This window comes from Doryrhamphus excisus, linkage group LG14, assembly GCF_037039965.1.
Source record: "Doryrhamphus excisus strain RoL-2023G ecotype Guam linkage group LG14, RoL_Dexc_Guam_v1.1, whole genome shotgun sequence".
Classification (NCBI taxonomy): Eukaryota; Metazoa; Chordata; class Actinopteri; order Syngnathiformes; family Syngnathidae; genus Doryrhamphus; species Doryrhamphus excisus.
The window spans coordinates 3,138,289-3,164,711 of record NC_136370.1 but is presented as its reverse complement, the minus strand read 5'-3'; the positions used below and the strand labels follow the sequence as shown (position 1 = coordinate 3,164,711).

At 46.0% G+C, this 26,423-nt stretch overlaps 1 protein-coding gene across 1 annotated transcript; it reads left to right on the top strand.

The window, feature by feature from the left end:
• Positions 1-82: 82 nt before the first annotated feature.
• On the top strand, positions 83-24,491 carry eif2ak3 (eukaryotic translation initiation factor 2-alpha kinase 3). Its single transcript, XM_058078700.2, has 18 exons — positions 83-845; positions 10,569-10,698; positions 16,371-16,565; positions 16,648-16,778; positions 17,105-17,366; positions 17,445-17,610; positions 17,694-17,819; positions 19,156-19,278; positions 19,352-19,581; positions 19,977-20,089; positions 20,449-20,571; positions 20,710-20,859; positions 20,950-21,514; positions 21,602-21,775; positions 22,589-22,762; positions 22,846-22,947; positions 23,042-23,104; positions 23,455-24,491. The coding sequence occupies exons 1-18, from the start codon at positions 496-498 to the stop codon at positions 23,635-23,637; spliced, it is 3,360 nt and encodes a 1,119-aa protein (XP_057934683.2). The 5' UTR covers positions 83-495; the 3' UTR covers positions 23,638-24,491.
• The last annotated feature ends 1,932 nt before the right edge of the window (positions 24,492-26,423 follow it).

Below are 26,423 nucleotides of genomic sequence, written 5' to 3'. Positions count from 1 at the left end.
GACTGACGGATACACGTCCTACCAATCGCTTGCCCCCCAGATTGGCGACTTCTGCGCGCATGCGTCATTTCGACAGACAGGGGACTTGGCGAATGAAATGCAGTGTTATTGAAGCTGGCAATATCGGCGGGCTTCTCTCGGAGTGGCAGGAATGTGGTCCAATTGCTTTGTGCTTAGTATGCGACCCTTCGTAACTGACAACTCTTAGGCCAATAGAAAGTTCCAGGTGACTTGTCTGTTGAACTCATGTTTCCCTTGTCCAATTGTGGGACAGAAACAAGGCGGGGCTTAAAGCGTAACCACGGCGAGTCTTGCGTCAACTATAAAGGCAATAACATCGTGTTTGAAGGAGTCTGTGTAATTTACACAGAGAACTGAACAGAAGGTAACTTTAGGGCACACCCTGCCCCCCATTTTTTTTACTCATACCTTAGCGTGTTTTACACTTTTGGACTTATTTCGTATGTTAGGATTTACACGGCCAGTGGCATGTAAATGTCATGTTTCACTAATGTGCCAGTCTTACAAATGGAAAGGGGGCTTCACTTTGGAAAGGTGAGCATTGCCCTGCTGCTCCTGCTGCTGCTCAAAGTGCTCGTCGGACTCGGCTCTTCGCACACCCAGGGCTCCGCAGCCATCTCCAGGAGGGAGCCCCAGCTCGCCGGCCGGAGATCGGGCTCGGGTTCGACCCCGGTGGACGATGGAGACAACGTCATGAAGCTCCACCTGGAGAAGGTTGTCGGCACTCCGGCCATCGCGGCGGCAGACGTGACGGTGGAGGATGACGAGGCCGGGGAGACAGAAGAGACTTTGGGAGGAAGTCATGGAGACGTCCCCGTGAGGAGGTAAGCAGGCTAGTGGGACCGTCTAAGCTAGTAAACACTACCCGTGGCTAGCGCTGGACGACACATTTCATTCAAAGCTGTTTTTTAAACTTGACAAAAAGTGATAAAAAGTGTAAATACACCTTAGGTTAATCACCTATAAACTTAACTGAGTTGCTTGTATTCCTACGTCGACGAGACGAGGTAAAATAAACATTGGAGCTAGCTGGACAAGTCTGCTAATGGACCACCAGACATTTTGATTTTCTTGATTGAACTTTTAATCTTCTAAATCTGCAATAAAAATACGCCCAAAAGCGATTGATGACGAGATGCTGGGCCAGTTGGAAATTAAACTAGAAAGCTGTAACTTGACTTAATTTAAAACAAGCAAAGCACAGTCACTATCTGGAGGTTCATTTGTGTTTGAAGTCATCACCTGACATGTCCTATTCTCAGCATGGGGTTTCATTTAGATTTCGATGTTGTGCTATTTTAATAACACATGTGGTCAATATAGTGCAAAGTGATGTTGCAGCATGGGACGTCATATCGCGATCGACCAGCCGTTTGTTCTGAGGCTCACTTTGCCTACAAAGTGGACTGTTATGTGTTACTATTAAAGCACCACATTTGCTATATTTTGTCTATTGGGCCATTAAAGTACTTTGTATTTGTTGTTTTTAATGACATATGGCTGCACTGTGTTTCCCAAAAATAGCCCTCTGGTCACTTTATTAGGTAAACCTGCACAATGCCTTCTATTCCCTTCCCTCGTCACTATTATTATTATTTTGAATATAATTCCATATAAATGCTATGCTCTGTCATAATTAACATTTTTTACCTTCACCAAAAAACAAGCAATATATTTTCATTGGTCACTGAGCCACTCTGTGACATTAATGTGCCATTTCTGAAAACCTGCTATAAACAAAAATATTCATATATCCGCTATTTGATAGGACTGGGTTTTTTGGACATATTGTCAAAATTGCTGTACAAGTCGTGCAGGAAGTTATTGGTTCAGCATGAAGCACAATTTTGAGGTCATACCACAGCATCTCAATAGGATTCAGGTCAGGACCTTGACTAGGCCACTCCAAAGTCTTCATTGTGTTTTTCTTCAGCCATTCAGAGGTGGACTTGCTGGTGTGTTGTAGATCATTGTCCTGCTGCAGAACCCAAGTTGGTTTCAGCCTGATGTTGCAAACATATGGCCGAACATTCTCCTTCAGCAGTTTTGGTAGACGACAGAATTCATGGTTCCATTCATCACAGCAAGGTCCTGGAGCAGCAAAACCGCCCCAAGACCATCACACTACCGCCATCATATTTTACTCTTCATATGTTGTTTTTCGGGGCTGCACAGGGGGACGAGTGATTAGCGCGTAGACCTCACAGCTAGGAGACCCGAGTTCAATCCCACCCTCGGCCATCTCTGTGTGGAGTTTGCATGTTCTCCCCGTGCATGCGTGAGTTTTCTTCGGGTACTCCGGTTTCCTCCCACATTCCAAAAACATGCTACGTTAATTAGCCACTCCAAATTGTCCATAGGTATGAATGTGAGTGTGAATGGTTGTGCCCTGTGATTGGCTGGCCACCAGTCCAGGGTGTACACCGCCTCTCGTCCGAAGATAGCTGGGATAGGCTCCAGCACCCCCGCGACCCTCGTGAGGATAAGCGGTAGAAAACGAATGAATGAATGTTGTATTTGCAAATGAATATACTATTTTATATATATATATATATATATTTTTTTTTTTTAGTAATCCACTACAAAAAATGTCATTTTTGAACTGAACTTGGCGTGTATTTGGCTCATGGGCCACCAGTTGGATAACCCTGATGTAAGGAGATCAGTCTTAACAAAGATGGTAGCGCTCCAACGTGTTGATTATCGAAGATGTAGTTGGCGGTGGTTCACAGCAATATTGTATCATACAGATGCTGTTTTTCCATATTTTGACCTTCTCATGCAGCTAAAACGGCGGTCAATTTTTTTTTTTTTTAGAAACATCTAGATTTAGAAACATGCATGTGGACGCCACCACAAACTACTATAATAAACATGCAGTTTGCCATAATGAAAAGTGAGAATGACCATCTTTGTAAAGGAGGGAAATAGGTAGGCTGATTTATTGCCAGCCACAAGTAATTGTTCATAACAGATAGTAAGTGTATAATAATGGAATCTTTATGCATCTATAATACACAGTCCTAGAGCCCTTACACAGTGGTTGCTTTACAGTTTAGCAAAGGTGACAATAATATGCGGTACTAATAATGCTTTTTGTGCCAGCCGCATACGGACACCATGTAGTCTGTGACCTGTTGTCATCATTCAGACGCGGACGATGACGGCAGCTGAACATTCAAAGGGCAATCATCTGACATTTGTCCACATATTTTCATGCACTCGCTTGTCACTTTTGCGTCTAAAACTGTTCAACTGGCTTCCATCCTCAACAAAAGTGAGATGCGCCTCTCGGATATTGATTTTGTCCTGCATCAGTTTGATGCCCACTTTAATGTTTGCTGCAGTGTGTTTCTCATGCCTCCCTCGCCCGTTTCTCCTCCCTCTTGACCGCCGCTAGTGCTGATACTTCTTCAAGTATTCTTCATTCAGTGTCTCGGGCCCTTTACTGTTAAATTATTCTGTGTGTAGTATTTTAAACACACTTGTCTGTCTTTTCCTGGCTGCAGACAGATCAAAACCATTCATGAAATTGAAAAAAAAACATATTGAACTTGCTGCTCCTGAGATTCTTGATGGTAAAACAGTTTCCTGCCCAACGTTTTATTGATGAGGTTCTCGCTTTAAGGAGAAAATGTCAGTTGTGCTTACAAGCCCCAGGAGCCACACTGCAGCTACTTAACACAGCCAGGCTAGCCTTTATTAGCGTTATCTTAGTATTTATAGATGCTATACCATAATGTGGGGGTTCAATATTTACAGCACATACTAGATACATGCCAAGCGTCCTCTTCATTCCACGCTGGTGCACGCCTACCAGTCGCTTCTAGACCGGCATCAAGAGGAAATCAGAAGTAATTAGGCAAGCAGTTAGCGCTGATAGAAGCAGCTAATTCCCCCGCCGGGCTCCTCGGCTGCAACACCGAGAGTTTGCGGCGTTCCTCCTAATCAGCGGTCACGCCCCGACGCTGACTGCTTGCTTTTAGCACTTTCTGATGTATGTTTTATATCCTTCGTTGATGAATGGGGTATGGGGGGGAATGAAGTAGCAATATATTAAAAATGTTGGCAGCCCACAATGGTTTAAATTAAGTGGTTGCATTCAAATGCTCGCAAGAAAATAGTTCTTTGTGAGGAAATATCAGCGTGTGAATCAACATGTGAATGCAGTTTAGTAGGGAAAAAAACTCCACCGAAGTACACACAAATTCCAGCAGTGTGGAAAGCATGACTCCATTCACGTTATACAGTGTACTTGCTTTAGCTTCTGTTCAAACGCTGTCCTGCAGCAAAGTTTGCTTTGTGTTTTGGATTTCCGTGGCAGCCCGTCTAAGCAGCAAACTTCCTGTGCTCTCTCTTGCCCTTTTACAAACTTTGCGATGCCTCCTCCGTGGCTTCAAAATGCTAGCATTGATGCATCAAAGTCCCAAGAGTCAGTCATTTATCATGCCTGTCCGGACCTGATCTGCATTATCAGTAATCAATTAATCATGCCTGTTAATTCCCTCTCAACTGAAATTATGATTCCTGGAGAGGAAAGGGTTATTTTACCTCTCCCCAAAGTCCGGAACACCTGACTCCATTCACTTTATACTGCCTGTGTTGTAGTTCTACTGCAATATTGACCACAAACTCTGTGTTCAAAACGGCCCAGCAACAAGATTTGCTTTGTGTTTTTTATTTTTGTGGGCATTTTTTAGGCAGCAAACTTGCTGTGTTCTTTGTTGCCTTTTTTGTGGAGTTTGTGAAGCAACTACAAAGTTGGGTCAATCAAAGTCCGCAGAATCAGTCATTTAATATCAGAGGTGAAAGATCTTAAGAATCTTAACAATATTAACAAGAACAAGCTGTGCTAGCAGTGATATATGTAGCATTTATATAAAAGTCAAAAAAGCATCAGTTGTCCATGATGGAGATCAAACCACATTTCAAATGAGGATTTCTTTAGATTAAAAAAAGTGTAGAATAACAAACACAAAGAAGATGACAGATTTGTCTGTTTTAATGAACACCATGACAGGAGATCATCTTTTTGTGAAACTTCATATTCCACCAATACTGCATGAAGATGTACCATTTCTGGATGACTGTGGGCGCGTGGGTGTGCACACATATATTTTTCTTTTGGTTTCTAACTGATATCCGCGCCCTTCACTAGGTTCATAAGACATGACGGTGCCTTTGTATTGAGTTGTGGACTCATAGGACTTAGGGATCAGCTAACAATGGTAACCAGCACAGAAAGCTTTCTAGATCTTCCAGAATCTGCACCTATTCCAGCTGTATTTCTTAGGACTTTGGACTTAGTGCTTCCCGCAAAAACGGTCTGTTTGAATTTATTCCACCCACAGCCCACCCACAGCCATGCCCACTCCACCGTGGTTGGTCACACTCCCAAGCGCTTAGGAGGACTTCCGGTGTTGTGCTGCTAGCTGCCGAACCAATTTTATAGGAGTTGATAAACGGTAGAGGAGTTGATGATAAACGCCGCATGTCCACCGGATGTGTTGGATCCTGAATCCGATCCGGAAGTAGAGACTGGACAGTCCCAAGTTTCTCCAGAAAAGGGAACGCCAGGACGTCTGATGCTAGCTTTAGCATTTTTGCTTTAGGTTTTCGACAGCATCTGCAACGTGTAATGTAGTCGTTACACTTGGGGCAGCTGCATGTCATGTTCACTAAACAGTCCACTGTGAAATGCTGTTGACAGATTAAAATCATTTTTCTTTTGCTGGTAGGGAATCAGGAACTCTAACCACTTGTGCCTGATGTTTGCGTTGTTAGGAATTGTAAACAAATGTAGCTTTCCCTTACACCCGAAGAAATACTTCCTGGGAGCCATTGCTAACAACGTAAACAGAAGCAGAGCTTGGGAGAGGGCAGAGAGCGTATCTGGCCTTCAGTTCACGCCCATATAAGGACACCCGTCAATGTGTGACATCACAAACCTCCAGTTTTACAACGTCCTCCGAGTGTTTTGAGCCATCCCAAACTTCTTTTAGGACTGACTTCCAAATGGGCGAACCTCATTATCTGAAACTTTGGCATTGTTTAATACCAGAATACTACATTTAGAGGTCAAAATAGTTTGAGTGTAATTGCTAACAAGTTAGGATGCGTATAGTGATGCTGGAGTTGCTCGACAAAGTCACCTAACGTCAACAGGTCTACCATTATTATGTTGTGGCCATTTTGCGGGCTGTTTATCTCCCAGAGTAGACGGGCGTCTGCGCTCTCTGACTTCCCTTGTTTACAACGTTGTTCCTTGTCTTTGGTGTGTTACTGTTTTCAAAATTAAGATTTTGGACTTCAAAACAAACTGGCTGTTATCGCGGAGTGTGACGTGTACGTCATTTGTATATATTTGTGTTGTTTTGTACCCTCCCCGGCCTCCACGCGCTGTCATGCGTTTCCTGTCGTCTATAAATATTGCAGATGCTGATCAAATATTGCTTTGATGTAGCATCACTCTGACGCCAGCTGCTGTCACCTCACCTGTAAAGGCTGCTCTGTGCACGTTACAAACGCCACCCTGGAGACCGTGTGTTTACATGTGCAGGTGTGTGTGTGTGTGTGTGTGAATCATGCATGTGCTGCTGCCAGGTTTGATACCGCCGCCAGCAGGCACTCTCCACCGGGGCCCCAGCAGCACCTATGGGAGCTCTTGGAGGTGAGAGGACAGCAGCATCGTTTGAACCTTCCGTACCACCGCCACTACCCCCCACCCCTCAGGGCCCCGTGGCGGCAACAGCTCTTGTGAGGCGCCGCGCTCGCCGCTCCGGCTCCCGGCAGCCTACTGCTTAGCAACAGCCAATGGGCTGAGCAGGGCGCCTCGTTGGCCAATTGCATTAAAGAGACGGGACTGCTCCTCAGCATTTGAGAGTGAGGGCCACATGGGTCTGGCTATAGTTAGTCTGGATAAGAGGAGGAGTTGATGTTGGGCTTTTTTCTCCTTTTTTAGTTTGTCTGCCTAACTTGGTTCCAGTAATCGTCTGGCTGTAACCGGGGAGATGCTGCGGGTTTCATGAATAACGGCTGTCCCTAGAATGGGTGAAGTCTAGTGTAAAGTCATCCTAGTTGACTCCTTACATAATGTATCTTATCTAATCAGTCATTATGTAAGCCTGTTTTGATCCATGATTGATTCTACAGTATTGTTATGTCATTAACATCTTCTGTTGTGTGTTTTGCCACAAATGGAATGATTTATTTGGTGGTAGTTGTTTACTTCCCGACTGAAGCTTGCTTGATATTGTTTTAAAAGTTGCTCTCGGTGCAGAAAAGTAGATTTATGAGGTCAGAGGCTATTTTGACTCGTCGGCAGGACACATCCCGCAGCACTGCAGCAGTCTGGGTGGGGCAAAGGCAAAAAAATAGGAGGTACGCTTCCAGACGGGGAGGGAGTGAGGAGCAGAGAGGAAGAAAAACAATAAGTTAGCCGGTAGCGAGGAGGACCACGCTGTCTTGTTTTTGCAGCCCTCACTGCTTAGCAACAACCAATCGCATCCTGGCATCGGTTGGCGGCTCGGCCAATCAGCTGCCAGGAGCGTGGCGCCACGCAGTTTGGATTTAACCACGTGTGAGAAGGCATGGGATGCGGACTTATGCAAGGAGGGAGAGACACGCTTTTCTACCTAAAAACCACACCCTTTCCTCCGCAGTGACCCTGATGGATGAGAGGTGGACTCTTGGAGTCCTGAAGTCCTCCTCAGTGAGACGTAGAGATGTCTCGTCAACTCAGCCTGTTTGATGCCACTGAACTTGTTCTAAAAGTGTGTGTGTTTGTAATGGATGAAAGGCTTTTGTCCCTAAAGTATGGACGCATTTTACTTCACTGGAATATTAATGAACAACATTTTCAATATGTTTTACAACATTTGTGAAAGGTTAGTACACTTGGCATTGCAGCATTCACGTCGATATAATAATGTATACATATATATGTATATTATATATATACAAAACATTTTTACAGCATTATACTGACTTTTATAACATAATAATGTAGCTTAGTGTAACTTTTCTGAATTATCATGACCCTTTTTTGTGTATTAGGTGGAAGAAAGCAAGTTTTTTTGCCGGGTAGACATTGAGTTGCCTCATAAACCACCCAAAAACCTGCAGTGCACCATGGGATTTACACCTTTAGCCTCCAAAGCTCTTACTTCCCTTTTGTGTTAACATTGTGTGCTCTTTGTTTTCTCAACACTTCAGAATGGACCAGGTCAGTGTGTTCACCGCCACACCTAATGTGGAGTGCCCACTTGGTGCTGATGCTGGCGTTAATGTTCGGATGCTGGGTGCGGCCGGCTGAGCGCTGCATCCATAACTTTCTCCCTACCACGTGCTCCCCATGCGCTGGTATTTTTGTTGCATCTAGGCCGCCGCCGCTCGCTGTCGCATGGTTACAAGCAGCCCGATGCTGCCATTGGCCCGTGCGGCGCATGGCCGTGTGCCCATTGGCCGAGCGCGGAGGACAACACGGACTCCATTGGCTGCTGAAAAGCTGGAGGCAGGTGGGATTGGTTGATGCTGTGCTCCTTAGAGACCTGCCATATGTAAACATCCTGCTTGTTTCTTTCAATGGAGTGTGTTTACAGCCCGCTTTCACACCTCGCTGTGTGTGTGTGTGTGTGGGGGGGGGGGGGGGGTCTCTACAAGGAGCTGTGAGAGCAAGGCTAATTGGATCCCTGCTCTGGCGTGCGTTTTGTGATTGAAGATGTGCTCGCCGCTATTATGACACGCTGACAGCGTTATACTAAGAAAGACGCTAACGAGCCGCCGTCTGTTGCCCTCCCTGCCCGCCTCCCCCACTCCGAGCCCCACACCCCTGTCTTCTTCGGCTGCTCCGTCCCCGTGGCGACTAGAAAATCAACTGCCTGCAGTTGTAAACGCTGCTTTGGGGGCCTTTTTCTTCAGTCGGCGTCTTTTGTTTGGTTTGCTCCGTTCTGTGCTGCTGCCGCTCATTTACTCCATTACCGTCACACTACATGCGTCTCCCACCCTCCTCCTCATCCTCATCCTTCATCAACAGCGCTTTTCATCTCCATCTCAACTTGTACTCGGCGCTCCCACTGACTTCTTCATTCTCAGCATGACTTGAAGTGGGCGGGGCCTCTGGTGCTTAGCCTTCGTCCTCTCACAGAGGCAACTGCTTAGCAACAACCAATCGGCCCCAATATTTTTGGTGGGCTCCGACAGCCAATAGAAAGACCAAATTTCTTCTTTTTTTATTGGTAGCTGAGCGAGGAAAAACAGTGTTTCTTCGTAGCGCTCCTGATAATGCCAGGAGCAGATTTAGGGAGATCATCTGGGCTTTTGATGGCGCAGAAAGACACATGGCTCATTACCGTGTTTGCCTTTTGGTGCACGCTCCTTGCTCCTGTCTCAGATAAGCAGCAAGTGTTGCTCTCTGATTGGGAACACTGGAACACAAGACAAAACTTCCTCATATTGATTAGGATTAATCCTTGCCTCTGTTTCCAGGCTTACTCCCCCTTGATGGCTAAGAGGTGTTCAATACATCAAGTCAATAACAGATTATTTCTCTTCAGTGAGAGTGAGAGAGGCTAGTAGCTACAACCTTTAACGTCAAACACCGGCCACTCTCTTCAGATGTAATCACGTTTCAAAGCAATTATTCCCTTCATGAATAATGGAAATAAAAATGATCAAACAATAACAAGCATTCAGGTGTAGAGGGTGCACCATATTTAATTGGCTTAATTGATGGTGCCATCTCACTTTTACGGCGGTGCGGCTGAGTAATTAAAACCTGCAGTTGACCCTCAGCGGTATGTGTTCAGGTTAAATAGAGCTGAAAGCATCAGTGACAGCCCGGCTCCAATCAATACTGTGCACACAGCTCCGCCCTTGATTGACAAGCAGCAGTGCAGCACAAAGGGTGGAGCCGACACCTCCGCTCATTCCGCTCTTGCCTGCAGTTACCGCTCGGCACCGTCTGAGCGTTAAACATTTATTTGAGAGTTTAAATGTAAATGAACCCGGGTTTTTTTATGTCTGTAATGGCCTGTGGAAAGTTGCAATGTGTGCATTCACACCGCGACCATCTGTCCTCGTCTCCTCGTCCCTGGGGGGCTTCAAAGGCCTGCCTACCAACAAGGCCGTGTTGCCATAAAGTTGCCAAGTGTCCTCCAAGTAGAAGGAAGAAGTAGATCCTTGGCTTTGGTACGGAGGCCTGCTTAACTCCCACACAGAATTTACTTAAATACTTATTAGAAATATTAGCTGAAATGGTCATAGTTGTCACACCATTACCTTGTTGTCTTCACGTACACTGAAGCTGTAACTCATCGCACAATGGGCTGCTGTTGTCATGGCAAAGGTGGGATGCTGAAGGTGGGTGAGGGCGGTCCAAGTGTGTGTGGGCCACCCCAAACACTGTTCCACTTTATACATTGCAGTAATCTGTCTAGCTAAAAGTACGGTACAGTGGTGCACCACTGGAACCCCCCAAAACCTAAATCGTACTCCATGTACTGGATCCAGTTGGTGGTGTTTTCTAATGGTCAGCCTTCATCCCGCAGGTCTCTTGTGATCATCAGTACTCTGGATGGGCGCATCTCTGCTCTGGATCCTCACAACCAAGGTCGGAAGCAGTGGGATCTGGACGTCGGCTCAGGGTGCCTGGTGTCCTCCAGCCTCAGCAAACCTGAGGTATGCAAACGCCGTGCACACCTCGTGTACTAACACCGTGCAGTTTACACCGGTATTAATACTTGTAATACACATGTATTTAACAGATTTAGCAGGTTTAACTTTCAGTTCTATAAGATAAAAAGACCTCCATTTGGAGGTCAAGGATGCACCCACCCCCCCTCACCCAATAATACCAGTGGCTGAACTCAGTGCACTTTGAACACGGAGCATGCGCCTACATTCCCAACATGTAAACACTCTCACAATGGGCATCAAACACCGTGTACTAGCGCCCCACGCTAAGAGTAGCTGTTTCGCCTGGAGGATTATTCTCTTTTGTTGGCTGCTGAGGTTTAAACATACAAACGCAGCAAGACCCTGGGATGAACACGTACGCGGCAGCTTAACCGCCCACATTGACACGCTAAAAAGCCAAGTGGCGCGCCGAGCGGGACTACAGTGAGCACTTTTGCACACACACACATGCCTTTTTTTCTGTTTGATGTGGACTCGCTCCATGTCAGGGTTCCTACTCAGAGGACCCGGCCCGTCACAGAGGACCGGGATCCGTTTAATGTTAGCCTCTCCCTCTGGAGGCATGTGGACAGGAAGCGGTGGGGTGCACGGGACACCCCGCTGTGCTATGGTGGGACATAGCCTGGCGACGCAATGTATGGCTCCCACAAATGCACCATTTATAAAAGACAAGGATGGAAGATAGCTTCCAAGGGAAATAAAATAAAATAGTCTCACGGTTTGACACCTAAAATAAAATCACCATATCAAAATATTATCTTTATTGTTAGCCAAGTGTCACAAATCATATTATATCATGAGATTGCAACCTCTAAGAAATATACTATTTTTGAAGTACTTACTAAATTTTGAGCATGATGATGTGATTAACTCATTCGCTACCAGGCGTATTTAGACGTCTTTTATGTTTTGTTTTTTTTTTGCACAAGAGGCACAAAGAGGTGATGATGCAACTCCACAATAAAAGAGAACATAGCATGTTTTATGCAGTATTAAAATGGCTCACACATGGTTCCCTTGCCAATGAGTTAATTGCATTTAAAATGGTTAAATGCCCATCACTAGTTGTTTACTTTGCAACTTTTGTCAAGCTGTAAGCCGGTCTCATGAGTTCTTGTGGGAAATTTAGAATGAAAGTCCTCCAACTATCAGAGGCTCCTGGTTTGAGATTTAAAACTCAATCTTGGAAGTCAAGAGAGTCTTTATTTCCTCTCTGCGCTCCTAGATTTCTAAAGTATAAATCCCCCTAAAGGACCCTCTCAGCACAATCATATTTCCACGTGTCTCAGTGTGGTTGAACCCCAGTGGCACCACAATGTAAATGTGACCTTGACTATAAAGACATCATCGTGTTGTTTTCATGGAGTCGCTGGCTGACAGCTTGGCTGCGCTCCTGCAGAACTTTCAGACATTTCAAGTATTTTTTTTACAGGGTGACAAATACATTGTTCTTCTTTCACGGTGTTCCTGCATTATTCATTCTAACGTGTCTATTCTCGCCCCCGTCTTCTCATAGAACGCTACATAGGAACATAAAACACCTTCCTGGTTGGACTGCCTGCCACGGGCCTTTAATGATAATGTGACAACGTGAAAGGAGATTTCACGGCAGCTTTGTTTAATCCTGGCATGAGAACACAAATCACACCAGAGGGATGATTTTTGTCATCTCAGCAACACCAACATCTGAATTAAAACCAGGGGCGGACAAACTTTTAATACAGGAAACCATCCAATTGAAGTCCATGGATGCAGCCACATTTTAGCTTTTGTGTTAGAGCTCAAATAAGTACCGTATTTTCCGGACTATAAGTCGCACTTTGGCTGTTCATGCGACTTATACTCCAGAGCAACTTATAGATGAAAAAAGTGTTTATGTTCCATAAACACTGGAGACCTTTTGTGTTCATGTTTATTTTTTGTGTAGCTGAATAAGCATTGTGTTAGCATATCTTACATCTATTCAGCCTGTTCTCTATTCTTTTATTGTTACAACTTGCCTTCCAAGAGGACGTAATGTCTGTTTTGGTCAAGTAGTTTGGAAAATAAATTAACCGCAAAAAATGCGACTTATACTCCAGTGCGACTTATGTATGTTTTTTTTTCCTACCTAATTATTTTCTACCTAATTTCTACCTATTACACACACACTATTGATTTGAATCTAAACGTTCAATTTCATAGGTTTGATTTAAGCTGTGTTAAGATTCAGCATTTTAATATCAGCTGCTAAAAATTATAAATGTTACTTAAATTGCCTGTAATGATTTATGATGGGGGCTGCACGGCGCTCGTGTGGTTAGCCCGCAGACCTCACAGCTAGGAGACCCGAGTTCAATCCCACCACATCTCGCACATCTCTGTGTGGAGTTTGCATGTTCTCCCCGTGCATGCGTGGGTTTTCTCCGAGTACTCCGGTTTCCTCCCACATTCCAAAAACATGCTAGGTTAATTAGCCACTCCAAATTGTCCATAGGTATGAATGTGAGTGTGAATGGTTGTTTGTCTATATGTGCCCTGTGATTGGCTGGCCACCAGTCCAGGGTGTACCCCGCCTCTCGCCCCAAGACTGGGGTAGGCTCCAGCACCCCCGCAACCTTTGTGAGGATAAGCGGTAGAACATGAATGAACGAATGAATGAATTATGATGGCCACAGTTTGACCCTAGAAGACATTATTTTCGTTTACAAAATCCAAATTCTACTGCATTTTATTTCTATTTTTTGTTGAATGTTTGTACCCAGAGGAGACTGTTAAGGCGACGGTGTGACGCTATGTTACCAAGATGGCATCTAACATCTTCATGTGGACTTGTGTGTGACATTTTTCATTGTTCACCTGTTAACTTTCATTTGGCTGACGGTGAAAGGACGCCTGTCCTCAGTGACCCTGGTGTCTGGCTGTGACGTCACGTATTATGATCCCAAGAGTGTGTGTGTGTGTGTGTGTGTGTGTGTATGTGTGTGGTTTATTGAATTTATTTATTTATTTAGAATGAGCTTGGCCACCTCTGCCCTCCGTAACATGGCCTGTCACTGTGCCGCGTGCAGGTTGTGCGCCCGCTAACCGCGGGATCGGCTTGTGGTTTTCAGACAGTCTGCTCGGTGATTAGAGTCATGGCGGGGAGGGGTCTGCCGCCGTGCCATTGGCTAGCCCCCATCATGCCGTGGGAGGAGACAGCCAGTCACCTGCTGCATGTGTGTCTTCTTTTTTTGTTACAGAAGAGCCGCAAACAGCTTTGTCTGCAGAAAACGAAGCAGGATTCACTTGTTTGTGTGTGTGCGTGCGTGTGTGTGTGTGTGGTTGGACGAGGGTGTCAAAGCCATGTGAGTCATGCCGGCGAGGGTAAAGGGATGAAGGGGTGGGGGTGGGGGGGGTGTTTGAGTGAGGTAATGCTTCTGACCAGAGATGATGTCATCACCCACTTGCATAGCCGTGCAGCACCAAACGAATGAATGAGGAAATGTGATGGATCGCCACATTGTCGCTTGTGATTGATTGCATCCTAGCCTGGCAAGCCAGCAATAAGTCTTCCTGCACGGGGTGGAGGAAATGGAGAAGGCCAGACGAGCGATATTTTTAGCAGAAAGTCAATTTTCTTCTCTGGTTGCTCCAATTTGACTCTATTTATTTATTTATTTATTTATTTTTTTATATTTGCACACTGTCCGCCAATTCGGAAAGCCGCGTTGTCCACACTGACACGTGAGCTGACTGTGTTTTGACATGAGCATTGGACCATCCACAGTAACACACACGGAGACAGTATTCATTCCCCAAGGCAAGGATATAATGACACTCTGTCCTGCTCCTGAATGTCCTCAATTACTAATGTACTTCAATAAAATATAGATTTTTAAAATTCATTGACTAGGTGTGTGGCAATGTAGTATTTTTTATTCCACAAGTTAAAGCAGTAAAATGTGAGGTTCCTTTTACGGAGCAGTCAATGAAACAAAGAGCTTTTAGATCCAATAGTCTTGGCACAAAGACATAAAAGGAATATGGGGGGAGGGTCAAAGATAATATACTGTATTCCCACATGCTTGAACAGAGGCGGAATTTTACAATGTGCCGGAATTTAAATTTTAAAGGGAATGGAGTGAGGTTCCCCGAGCTGGTGAAGTTAGCATATCAGTAACTTGGCAGCATTTTTTTTCAACTGCTGGCTGGCCCGACACGTTGCTTATATGCTTATATGCATATAAGCAACGCTTATATGCTTATACTTATTATTATTATTATTATTATTATTATATAATTTCAATGTGATGGTATTTAGCTCTGAGCCGCCCGTCCTGCTGACATCCCTGCCTGTTTTTGCTGTGTGCTTTTATATCAACAACTGATTTCAATGAGTAATTCTTAAGCCAATTCCATTGAACTTCAAAACTTCAAGTTTGCCGTGGCTTTTGTGTACTGTATAAATCTGATGTAGGAGATCCAGGTCAAACAGCGTGCAAACACACTGCTGGGTCAGATAAGGATTAAGGCGTCCATCGCAGGATGACTCACCCGCCGCCCCGTCCAGCCTCCCATGGCAACATGGGAGCTGGACGAGCTGCTCCCGTCGTTAACACCCTCTTCATTAGCTTACTAAATCTCCTGGTCTTAAGTCGCCTCCGTCTGTGGAGATGACATCACCTCTGCCCGGGGCTGCGCTCTCCACCTAATCAGCCTTCTGGAGCGTTCAAGTCGCCATAAATCTACTCTCACTCGTTGCAAAGTGGCATCTGTCAAAGCAGTAACTCTTGGATCAGAAGGTCACTGGTGAACTGGAAAGACTGGAAATTAATCTGCTGTTATGTCAGGTGAAATAAAAGGTTTTTTAAATACTTTTTGTGACTAAATGGTGACTTCCAATCTCCGATAAGCTGTTTATGTTCAGATTGGGGTCAATTTTTAGCAGTGATGTCATCCTATCTTCCCTCTTAATACACACACACATACACACACACAGGATATCCTCCATTGCTAAAGATGCAGGTCAAGCAACGAAGCGCTCGCTCGCGTAACGGAGCCCTGTGGATTGAGTGCAAAGCGGCTGCTTGTGGGCGGATGTGTGTCATGGAGTGATCTCCAGGTTGGCGACACAAACGCTTATTAGTCTTCTAAGATTGGGGTGTTGATCATTTCATGCTGTGTCTCTACTTCCCTCACTACACTTGGTAATATGCAATACTTTGAAAGCTTTTTGTGTAATTAGTTCCTGAGTGCGACCCTGCAAATGAGTGGATTTTGAACAAAACAGAATTGTTTTCATTTGTGACAAATTCCACCCTTCTATGCTTTTCATCTAGCTTTCTACATCTCATTGACCGTAACTGGTGATACAGACAATGTGGGTATGGCATCCACACTAATACACATGCATATAGTTACCACCGTTATTAATATACAACACGCAAGGCATGCTGGGAAGCCCATGTGCACACCCACTACTGTAAGAAGTTACCCATCATGCGTTGCTGGTTATCCATCGACTATCCACTTTGTATCGCTTTGAGTGATGCACACGCTGTTTTCATCCATAATGTGACGAGTCCACGCTGCAACTCCACAGCGTGCGGCGCATATTCATCCGCTAATGCAATGTTTACAGAACACAATCGAGGCATTTTATTTCCAACAAAGCAACATGATTGTTTCCACAGGTGTTTGGCAATAAGATGGTCATCCCCTCACTGGACGGTGCCTTGTTCCAGTGGAATCGTGACAGGGAGAGTATGGAGGCAGTGCCTTTCAGCGTGGAGTCCCTGCTGGAGTCGTCCTACCGCATCGGAGACGACACCGTCCTGGTCGGGGGCAAATCCCTCACTACTTATGGTCTGGGGACGTACAGTGGCAAGGTCAGTTCTTGAATGACTTTAAAGTTTGAAAGACTTTTCTTATGTGGTTTAGTCGACTAACCACGCGACTTGTGTTCTTCAGCTGCGGTACATCTGCTCTGCGGTGGGCTGCAGTCACTGGTGTGAAGACGAGCTGGACGGCGAAGACGTACTCCTGCTGCAGAGGACGCAAAAAACTGTCCGAGCCATCAGGCCGCGCTCAGGAATAGAGAAGTGAGTTTGAGTTTTCACTTTTCTGGACTTGAAAACATACTGCTCATTTCTCCAGCCCAGGCATGTCTTTTTACCACCAAGGACCACATTTTTAATTTTAAAAGTTTAATTCATTTTTTTAATCCAAATACTCAATAATATTGAATAAGCCAAATATCCTAACCCTAACCTTAATTATCCTTCATCAGGTGATGTTGCAGGCAGCATTTAATGGTATTAAAGATGAATAAATAACGACAAAGAAAGAGCTGTGGGCCGCAGACCCCACCGGCCTTGACCATGTAGTCCCTGACAGCGGATCACAGTGTTGTCACTCTTCTCACTAGATGGAACTTCAGTGTTGGAAACTTTGAGCTGAAGCTGGTTCCAGAGGCCAAGTCCACCATCAGCTTCCTAGAGGGAGAAGTTGCCAACGGCAAGTCCTGGGGGGAGCATCAGCGAATCATCACTGAGGAGTCCAAAAGACAGGAGCAGGCGGACCATCATAAAAATCATAACCTGGACCTGGTCATCAAAGTGTCTGTTCCTGACTGGAAGGTCATGGCCTTCAGCACCGAGCCTGATGGACAGCTGGTGTGGGAGCATCAGGTGATCAGACTGTCTGGCTTAGTAAAATATATTTTTTTAAGTGTTCATGAAGAGTAAACTAATGCACTTTTTTCACAGTTCTGCACACCCATTGCCTCGGCCTGGCTGGTGGGAGGAGGCAAAGTCACGCCAATCAGCCTGTTTGATGACACCGCCTACAGCAACCAGTCCGAAACTGATGAGGAGGAGGACGACGACAATCCGGGAAAATCCAAAGATGCTTCAGCGTCCAGCGTTTACCTGGGTAGATGTTTGTTCACCGCGTATCCCAAGTCCTTGAACTCCGACCTGTTGTCTCATGCGAGCTGCCTGGTTTTGCTTCCTCAGGGATGTTCCAGGGCCAACTCTACCTCCAGTCCTCAGTGAGGATTTCTGAAAAGTTCCCTTCTAAAGCCATCGGGTCCGAGAAAGATATTATTCCGCTTCCCATCGTCAAGTGGAAGCCTCTCATCCGTAAGTTGGCCAGCAGTGATGTTGTACAAGGATGGGATATGTCGGAGCTTGATGATTTTGTAATCTGATGTTTTTGTACGCCATTCCCACACGGAGAGGAAGTGTAAACAGACAAAGACTAGTAGATTAGATGAAAGCAGTGTGCCGCTGTTGTACAACAGTAGAGTCTTCTTTTGTCCAATTTACATCCCGGGGGCCTTTTTTTGCAGCAGCTTGCTTTTTTTTATTGGATTTTTTTTATTACATTCCCATCTTTCATCAGGAAAATAAGTTTGTTTCTACCTTTTTCAGTTCTTTAGTAATCAGCAGTACAACATAGGTAATTTTCAGGAAAGGTCAAGCTTAACTTTCATTCATTCATTTTCTACCGCTTATCCTCACGAGGGTTGCGGGGGTGCTGGAGTCTATCCCAGCTGTCTTCGGACGAGAGGCGGGGTCCACCCTGGACTGGTGGCCAGCCAATCACAGGGCACATATAGACAAACAACCATTCACACTCACATTCATACCTATGGACAATTTGGAGTGGCTAATTAACCTAGCATGTTTTTGGAATGTGGGAGGAAACCCGAGTACCCGGAGAAAACCCACGCATGCACGGGGAGAACATGGAAACTCCACACAGAGATGGCCGAGGGTGGGATTGAACTCGGGTCTGCTTAACTTTCACTTTGGCACAAATATGTTTGCTTTTGTGACAGCTCAAATGTTTAAACAACTATATCACAACATATCACAACAAACAACACAAACAAGCGTTTGCTTTACATGAAAATAACAGTTTATTTACAAATATAACACCATGAAGTATTGGGGAATTTGCACATTTGGAATTGAAGTGCGTGTTTGTGTATGTGTGTGTTAAAACGTCCCTACAATTCATAACCCTCTGCACGCTACACTCCTCCACACTCTCACTTCCTCCTTCCCGTCATGTCCTGTATGTTTTTTCCATCCACAAGATCTCTGCTAAGCTCTTACCAAATGCACCTTGTGGCCGTTCAGGGCTTAAAATTGCTCTGAAGTGAAATGCATTAGTGTGGAGTTGCATCATCACTGCTTTTTGCTTCTCACATAAGAAAAAAATCAAAAACATGTAACTACGTCTTTGGTATTAAAGGAGTTGATTTGTTTGTGGTGTTCTGCCACAGACAAAATTGAGCTACTTTTACTTGTCCTCAACTCCGTACGACCGATGTCATCGTAACATATGCACACGCCACAACTGGCAACCCACCTGTTCATCAGTAAATAGTCAACATTAGTCTTTCTGACCAGTTAAAGCATTTATCGATTTCTCTCTCTCCACTTCTTCTCCATCTCGTCCTTGATGTAGATTCCCCGTCTCGGACTCCCGCCTTGGTGGGCTCTGATGAGTTCGACAAGTGTCTGAACAATGACAAATTCTCCTATGATGAATACAGCAATGGAGCCCTGTCGATACTGCAGTATCCTTATGGTGAGATCCTGGACGCTCGCCCTAGCATGTAAGACTCCAGCAAGTAACCCATAATGTCTGCGTCCATCCGTAGACAATGGTTACTACTTCCCCTACGGCAAGAGGTACCGGGGGAAGCGGGACAGCGCTGTGAGCGTCATTAAAAGAAGCGGGTCACGCACCGACAACGGCAGGAAAAAAGACCCCGTGCTGCTGCTGCCCTGGTGGAAGGAGATCCTTGGCACCATCGTCTTCTGCATCTCCGCCACCACCTACATCGTACGCAAGTTCTTCCACCCTCCTGCGCCCGTGGCCTACATACGGGTAAGTGCAGCTTATCCCCCGCCATTATTGGTGTCAGGCTACTTGAAAAGATGTATATGAGGATGTCATATAATTGATTCATTTACTGTTACTGTCAACTGGTTTGTGTAGTCTAAAAAGGGGGTCCACCCACTGGGGTCAGTACTGGATCATGTCACCACCCGACTGTCGATTCCATGCCAATGTACTGTTATTACCTCCGAGGCCGTTGCCTCAGAGGTGCTGGAGAAAGTGATTCCTATAAAAAGCACTGCAATAAGAATGTGGACTGATGATAAATCCATAAATGAGACAAGCAAAAATAGTTTAGTCGTTTCTACAGTCCACACAAACATTTTCACGGAACCGGTTCATGTGGTCTTTGCTCTCTAAGTTCTGTCCCCCTTTCTCCCAAGCAACGTAAAGAGTCGGAGACACAGTGCCAGACTGACAGCAAGTTTGACCTTGAGGTCGTGGACGCCAAGGAGCCGGTCGCTGTGGAGATGCGTTCCAGCGAATACGTGTCCAGGTATATCGTTAGCACAAACGACCCCTAAAACCTTCATTGCTGCTACGACTGTGAGCTGCTGTTTGAAAGTCACACGTGAGTTCCACTCGAGATGTAGCTACAGAATTGGCCCTGTTACCATGGTGACCACCTCTCTTCCACACGGCCGTGATTGGCCAACTCGGCTGAAAACACGCCCACCCTGCCCACTGGCCACGAGGTCACTGTCAGCGCTCTCATCCCAAATATGATTAGTGCCCATAATTTATCATCTCCCTGTTGACCTCCAGATGTTTGAGCCTTAGAGAGCATGTGTGTGTGTGTGTGTGTGTGTGTGTGTGTGCACATGTGTGACGTACGTATCTCCCTGGACTCTGCAGGTACCTGACTGACTTTGAGCCGGTGCAGTGTCTTGGCCGCGGGGGCTTTGGCGTCGTGTTTGAAGCTCGCAACAAAGTGGACGACTGCAACTACGCCATAAAAAGGATCCGTCTGCCCAACAGGTGGCGCCTCTCAAATCTCTCTTCTTTTTTGTGATGCGGTCATTGACGCTAAGATGGGTACAGCAAGAACATCTTGAATGAAAGACCTTTAGCTTAGAGCCACGAGATGACTTCCTAACCTGGTCTGGGGCCTCTCAGGGAGCTAGCGCGCGAGAAGGTGATGAGGGAGGTGAAGGCGCTGGCCAAGCTGGAGCATCCCGGGATCATTCGCTACTTCAATGCCTGGCAGGAGAGCCCCCCCGAGGGCTGGCAGGAGGAGATGGACCAGAGGTGGCTGAAAGACACCAGGTGAGATGGACTTGTTACGCCTTTTCAGGGAACGTGCAATGGAGAAATGTTCTCTTTTTCTTCACTGTTTTTGTCTGGATATTCTTTTAGCGCCACCGACTGGCCGATGATGAGCTTCCTCGACAACATGGAGGCGCTGTCGGTCAAAGTGCCGGTGTCCAGCTCCGTGTCACCCACCAGCGGGTCGGAAGGAGGCGCTCTTGAGCAGTCTGTCAACGGGCATCATCCGCTTCTCTCCAGCAGCTCCAGAGGGGCGGCGGGCTTCAGCGTGAACGGAGACCTTTCCTTCCACCCCCTGCTGGGCCACGACAGCCTGATGTCAGAGCGGGACAGCCAGGCCGACCCGGAGGCCTCGGATACGCCAGAGTCCTTCGAGCTGTGCCCCCCGCGCGGGCCAAGCGACTGCACCTCCTCCTCCTTCGACATCGTCTTTGAGGATTCGGGTTGTGACGGGGATGCAGACGCAGAGACGGACTCGGCCTCCAGTGCCACCCATCCAGATCCGGCCACCGTGGAGAAACAGGCTTCATCTTCCTCACACACGAGACAGCAGGGAAACTCTCACCCCTCCTCTTCATCGCCATCTCGGCCCACCTCGCTCGCATTGGCGCTGCCCGAGCTTCCTCCGAGCCAGCGAATGCAACCTTCTCCCAAGGTCAGTCAGACATTCCCATTCTGATGAAGCTAGGTCTTGTTTTTGTGAAAGCTGCTAAACTGGACACCCCCCCCCTCCACCCCCCAGGTGTATCTGTACATCCAGATGCAGCTGTGCCGCAAGGAGAACCTGAAGGACTGGATGGCTCAGCGGTGCCTCCCCGAGCAGAGGGAACACAACCAGTGTTTGGACATCTTCCTCCAGATCGCCGAGGCCGTGGACTTCCTGCACAGCAAGGGCCTCATGCACAGGGACCTCAAGGTGAACATGCTCTGCACGCACCGCGCCACAAGGTCCCCATCAATGGACATGTGACGTGCTGGTTGTCTTAACATTATTAGAGCCCTCTAGACATGAAATAACACCCCTACAGTCACCTTTACACGCATCTTACCCAATATAGTAAATATAATCAGACGAAATAAACCATTTAAGACATAAATAAAACTCAATGCTGGTGTGTGTTATAAGTACTGTGTTCCAGGAAGTGATGTCCAGGGTTCAGAGTTCATTATGGCCACACAGTAGTCTGTTTTATTAAGATTACGTTATTATTGCAGGATTATTAATTCTATTTTGAGTCATTTTACCATTTTTTTAAAACACAGGTTGGGTTATTTGGAGGAACATAAACACCATTCATGTCAGTAGTAGTGATGACATGTATGATGTGATTGGAATGTTATTTTTAGATGTTTTTGGAACGGATTCTATGAACTCAGCTCTCTGACGCTCTGGGGGAGGCACTCTGACTAAAAGTGCTTTTCCATAGAGGAACAAAAAAGCCTCCTCAGACTGCCCCTGGAGTTACTTGCTGAGATGTTCCTTGTCGTTACAAACTGACCGTGGATGAGTTTTATATCAGATAAAGGTTTGAATACATTGTCCTAACTTTAAAAAAAATCAAATATAAGGATGGAAAAGTGAAAATAAAAGGTAGTTGAAACTGACATCTTCACATTCAAATAAACGGGACAAGTCTAAAAAAGCAGGTAAACATAATAAACAAGTAACGGCGCCCTCTGCTGGTTAAAATGAATCAATGACGGTATTCATGTCGCTTCTTGTTTGCAGCCCTCCAACATTTTCTTCACCATGGACGACGTGGTGAAGGTGGGAGACCTGGGTCTGGTGACGGCCATGGAGCAGGAGGAGGACGAGCACGAGCACAGCGCCCTGACGCCCGCCCCCCTCCTCACCCGCCACACGGGCCAGGTGGGCACCAAGCTCTATATGAGCCCCGAGCAGGTGAGGGACCACGGAGAGGACGTGGACACACTCGGTACTTCTTAGACTGCTTCTAAATCTTTGGGTGCTTTTATTTTGGCCAGCTCTCTGGACACTCGTACTCGCACAAGGTGGACATTTACTCTCTGGGTCTGATCCTGTTCGAGCTGCTCCACCCTTTTCGGACCCAGATGGAGAGAGTCAGGGTGAGCCAGCGTCTCTTCCGTCTGATTGGATGATTTGACATCACTGCTTTTACCTGATGATGCTCATTGCCGCTGTCATGCGTCTCCTCTCCAGACGCTGACGGAGGTGAGAGCTCTTCACTTCCCGGAGTGCTTCTCCAAAAACAACGTCCAGGAGGTGAGTGGCCCTCTGCTGCCTCCCGGTGGCTGTGAGGAGGAACTGCTGGCTGGCTGATAAAAACAAGACACTCATGACATAAAGTTGCATTTTAAAACAACAAACGTGCATATGAAATATAGAATATAGAGAAGGGGGAGGAGCTATTCAAAACATGTAGCTGTTTACTTGGAAACGAGATTAGCAATAATCCCGTTGGATAATCTGTGATGCCGCAATGCTGCATGAACCTTTGGCCTGCTATCCCAGCATTCCTCTGTGCTATTTTTAGATGTCTGCACTGTGCGTGTTAAGTTGACGCTCGTTAGCATCAGCCCTCGCGCCTCACCGTCTTGTCTCGTGTGTCCCAGCTGAGCATGGTGCGCTCCATGCTGTCGCGGAGCCCCGGCGAGCGCCCCGAGGCGGCCGACATCACCGGCACTCCTCTCTTCCAGGAGCTGGAACTCCCCTGCCGGCTGGCCGTCAGGCAGCGGTCCCGCACCTACAGCGCCTCGTCCGCCGGCCGCCCCGCCCGCCAGACGTCGGCCACCTGACCTGCGTGACCGCCGCACCTCCTCGGCGTGACAAGCGTGCAGGACATCCCCTCGCAAGATTCCCGCACGCTTGGCAAAGCCCGTGGAGATGATTTCCCAATCAATGCCGAGCTTACCTACTTGATTTAGCGACGTGCGGACAATTCCGCCGCTGATTTACCGTCCGCTGAGCCTGAATGGAATATCGGTTTTCTGAGCCCATGTTGGTGCACAATCCAACATTGAGCCATCCTTCACGCGCCCGTGCTACACCTCAGGTATGATGACCACGAGGAGAGGCCTTCACTGACGATGACGATGCTGGTGAAGCACAGCCAATAATATGCCTGATGTGGAACACCAAAAATGGACTTTTAGGAGTCCGGCTGGATTGCGTGGCCAGGAGTTGCGGATGGAGTCCAATCTGATTTGCCTTTAGACTCAATGATTGCTGGCCTGTTGCCTCATGAAGGGAGACGTTCTTCCTGGTTCTCCAAGCCGGGACTTTTTCACACCGAGGTGCTCAATCACTTCGTCATTTGACGCCCCCGGTCCCCGCGCCTCATCTGTCATCTTTTGTGTACATAGAAGCGATGGCAGCCAGCCTTGGCCTTGAAGTAAGCTGTAAATAAATAGTCTAAGGCCGCAGCCAAGCGGAGATGATCACTGAATGTCGCGGCTTGTCGCAGCGTCACCTCTCGAGTGCTCATTCGCACTAGCATGGCAGTTTGAACTTATCAGCGTTTGCACGCAGCGGGGGTGGCGACTGGAAGGGACATTGAGCAGCACAAAATACGGTCATGCCCTCGAGGAAAACACAATTGTGGTGAATTAATTAATTTATTTTTTTTAGCTCTTCCCTTACGCTGAGAGCTATCTCAGCGTAAGGGATGCATCAACTTGGCATGGCATGGCTTGGCATGCATCAACCTCTGATTGATTTTCTTTAAATGCTCCAAGTGTTGATGGTAGTTGGTGGTGTGACATTTTATTTATTATTAATATGTGGGCGTGGCCTAGACTACCAAGGAGCTTTCGGGCCACACTGAAACAGAACAGAGTAAAATCCATTTATTTTCACATTTTTCACTGGAATGTCATCATATGACTGCTATGACTTTTGTTCATTCATCCATTTTCTATACCGCTTATCCTCACCAGGGTCACGGCCGTACATACTGGACTGGTGGCCAGCCAATCACACGGCACATATAGACAAACAACCATTCACACTCACATTCATACCTATGGACAATTAATGGACGCCTAAGCTTAATATTCATTCATTCATTTTCTACCGCTTTTCCTCACGAGGGTCGCGGGGGGTGCTGGAGCCTATCTTGGCTGTCTTCGGGGTCCACCCTGGACTGGTGGCCAGCCAATCACAGGGCACATATAGACAAACAACCATTCACATTCACATTCATACCTATGGACAATTTGGAGTCACCAATTAACCTAGCATGTTTTTGGAATGTGGGAGGAAACCGGAGTACCCGGAGAAAACCCACGCATGCACGGGGAGAACATGCAAACTCCACACAGAGATGGCCGAGTATTATATTCATCCAAAAAAATACAATTTTCTCATAATTTGACTTTTTTCCCCGTAGTAGTACGACTTTATTGTCATATTACACTGACTTTATTCATCCAAAAATGACCTTCTTCCCCAAATAATTATTTTCCCTATAATTCTATATTTTTAATGTATTATGACTTTTATTGTTAGAATATGATGGCTTCATTTATCCAAAATATAAATATTTTTCTTAATACTAGAACTTTTTTCCAATAATAACCCAACTTCCTTGTGATATAAAAATATTTCTTTTTATAAAATAACTTTATTATTATATTTATAATAATAATATTTATAATTTATATATATTATATTGTGTATATATATAATTTATATATTATCGTCCCAAACAAGCTTTTTTTGTAAAATGTTTTTTCTCATGATACTGTTATTATCATGCACTGCTTTTGTATTGAACATGTCATTACCTTTTCCCTGTAATATTATGAATTTGTTGTAGTTATGCATTAATTGTAATTAATCTAATTATGCATGCCCGCGACCCTTGTGAGGATAAGCGGTAGAAAATGAATGAATTATGACTTAATTCATCCAACTTTCCAAAGTCAAAGGACATCATTTGTTTTAAAAATAACTTTTTTCTTATCATAGGAATTTATTGTTGCAATATTATGAGTGTTCATCCCAAAATAGCTGCTTTTTCTCAGTGTCCAATTCCCACATATGACTTTACAATCATGATAGTTTTCTCTTCAGTGTGGTACAAATAAGCTCTGCCCCCATCCAGCCGCCATCCTCCCCCGAGGTGGTCTGCATTTTGTAGACAAAGCGAAGGCCCCCCTCTGCTCTGCAGGCGGTGCGGCGTGGACCTGATGTTGGTCATGTGATCCAAGTGCTGAGAGTCACATGACTGAGACATGTGCTTCAATGATTGTACTTTTCTAAAGATCCGTGTTTTGGATAAGAGCGGTTTTTGTTTTTTTACTTTTTTTAGCCAGCAGGAAGTGCAGGCGGGGTTAAGTGAGGTTCATCCACTCGGCCTTCCCAAGCGTGAGGCCTTGTTGTTGAGAAGAAGCTTCTGTAAAGCAAAACGACCTCCAGCCAGGCACAAGGTTGTGGACGACCACACCACAAGCTAGTGGTCGTCCATTATTCCTCCGCCTGGCTTTCACTCCGAGAAGCAAACGGGAGGTTTCATCATGCTGTGTTCAAATGACGACGGTCTCTCTCGCCCTCTCGAGCTTTCTCTCAAGAGATCCTGTCC

Bases quoted from the DNA above. Each gene is read 5' to 3' on its own strand.
- eif2ak3 (XM_058078700.2), top strand. From the start codon at position 496: ATGTCATGTTTCACTAATGTGCCAGTCTTACAAATGGAAAGGGGGCTT. The intron at 19,582-19,976 runs GTAAGTGCAGCT...CTTTCTCCCAAG, and splicing joins CGCCCGTGGCCTACATACGG to CAACGTAAAGAGTCGGAGAC. The intron at 22,948-23,041 runs GTGAGCCAGCGT...TCTCCTCTCCAG, and splicing joins CCCAGATGGAGAGAGTCAGG to ACGCTGACGGAGGTGAGAGC.